Below are 1,841 nucleotides of genomic sequence, written 5' to 3'. Positions count from 1 at the left end.
TTTGTATGAATTTCAACCCATAGGTATATATACAGAAAACCAGACGTTTTTTGTTTTTTTTTGTAAAACCTCACGTGGTTCACCATACATTTTAATAATTTCTCTCAATATTTCACATCTAAAGCTTTTCTTCCAAACACATGACTAACCTATGAAAACATTTCTGTACCACAATTGTAGCAGAGAAAGAAGAACTTTTAAAGTGTTTAATATTTAATTTCCAAATGATAATAGCATCTTTATGCACATCAATGGGAAAAACTGGGTCTTTATGAGACATTTAACAGACTGTTTTTATTATTTATTATAACCCAACCTATAATTCTGTGTTGTTCTAAATTCTAGTATTTATCAGTCTGTTACAACTTCTCTAAGTATACATTATTCATATGTAATATTATACAAATAAACGATTATGATTTGTAAGCAAATACTTAAGCCTATTTTAAAAACGAGCTATGTCATTATACTTAATACTTAATTAAATGTCATAATACTTAATACTTACGTGTGTTGTTGTTCCCAAGATACCCATCTTACCAGAAACGTCAGATACTTCTGTTTTATTTAGTGATCTGTTTGTTTCCTTAGAAGAACCAGACTCCTCAGGAACTGTTGTTTATACTGTGGAGTTAGTACGTCATGGAGGACCGCTTGGAATAACCATATCAGGAATTGAAGAACCTTTCAACCCTATTGTAATTTCAGGACTAACGGACGGAGGATTGGCAGAAAAGTAAGTAAGGGAAATTTTTTACACCTAGAATGACAATTCTGGGCATATTTTGTTGTAGTGGAGACCAAGAAATGATGAAAATCGGGAAAAATAAGTTAGCCAAATATATGTGAAAATAAACAGTTGAATGACCAACTTGCATGACCTATTTTTTAATTTAATTTATATCCAACTTTTTTTATCTATTCATCTTGATTCATTATTTTGGATTAAAAAATCCACTCAACTTGAGGAATTCTAAACTTATCGAAGTTCACTGGGAGTATCCAAAGGGGGGTATACCCCCCCTGTAATTTTCAAGGAAGACTGAGCCACCTGGTTCCCAAGGGCATGAAATATGATAACTTCTTATAATCGTAGTTGTATACTCTGTATAGGTAGGTAAGTGTTCATCAGCTTTCCCTAAGAAAACAAAATTCAGAGGGAAACTGCAGGCTAAGATAGAGCAAGGACCCCTATATACATGCATAGGTATATAAGTATAAGGGGTTGATAAAGGCAATTAAAGAAAACGGCCACAACTTAATTTTGTCAGGAATACTACCCAGAATTAACCGTGGGGATGAAGTTATAAGTAGGGCATGCTTGGCTTGGGTTAGTATGTAAGGATGAGCAGATTGGCTGGTTGGACTTGTGGGATTAGTTCAGTGGGAGAAGGGAACTTTTTGCAATGGATGGTTTACATTTAAATAGGATAGGGGCTGGCTTGTATGATAGGGCTATTAACTCAGCTATTAAAGGAAGTCTTAAGCTAAGAATAGACAGTGGTGAGGGCCAGGAAAAACTGAATGCAAAAAGAATAAGAGCCAAAGAAAAGTTTAACATAGGAAATGAGTATAGAAGTAGTTATAAGGATAGGCTTAATTGTTACTATTGTAATGCTAGAAGTATAAGAAATAAAATAGATGACTTTAGACCACTGGTAGAAATGGAATATTTTGATATAATGGGAATAACTGAAACATGATTAAACATAGATAAAATCGATGAAAGAATATTTTTTTAAATAGAGGGTAACAGGCTATTTAATAGGGATAGAGTATTGTTGCGTCAGCGAGTCACGTGACTACTATGACGCAACGTTTCTAGAACTATCATGTACTTT

At 33.6% G+C, this 1,841-nt stretch overlaps 1 protein-coding gene across 1 annotated transcript in view; it reads left to right on the top strand.

Moving 5' to 3' along the window:
- LOC106470733 (glutamate receptor-interacting protein 2-like) overlaps positions 1-1,841 on the top strand; it is a gene marked incomplete at its 5' end in the record, with an annotated part of 20,744 nt that overhangs the window by 5,504 nt on the left and 13,399 nt on the right. Inside the window, one exon of the mRNA XM_022399367.1 lies at positions 592-736. Within this exon, the coding sequence (XP_022255075.1) occupies positions 592-736 (145 nt within the window). The remainder of the gene's footprint in view (positions 1-591; positions 737-1,841) is intronic.

This window comes from Limulus polyphemus, unplaced genomic scaffold, assembly GCF_000517525.1.
Source record: "Limulus polyphemus unplaced genomic scaffold, Limulus_polyphemus-2.1.2 Scaffold4189, whole genome shotgun sequence".
Classification (NCBI taxonomy): Eukaryota; Metazoa; Arthropoda; class Merostomata; order Xiphosura; family Limulidae; genus Limulus; species Limulus polyphemus.
The sequence above is the reverse complement of the archived record's forward strand: the minus strand, read 5'-3'. Positions and strand labels throughout refer to the sequence as shown.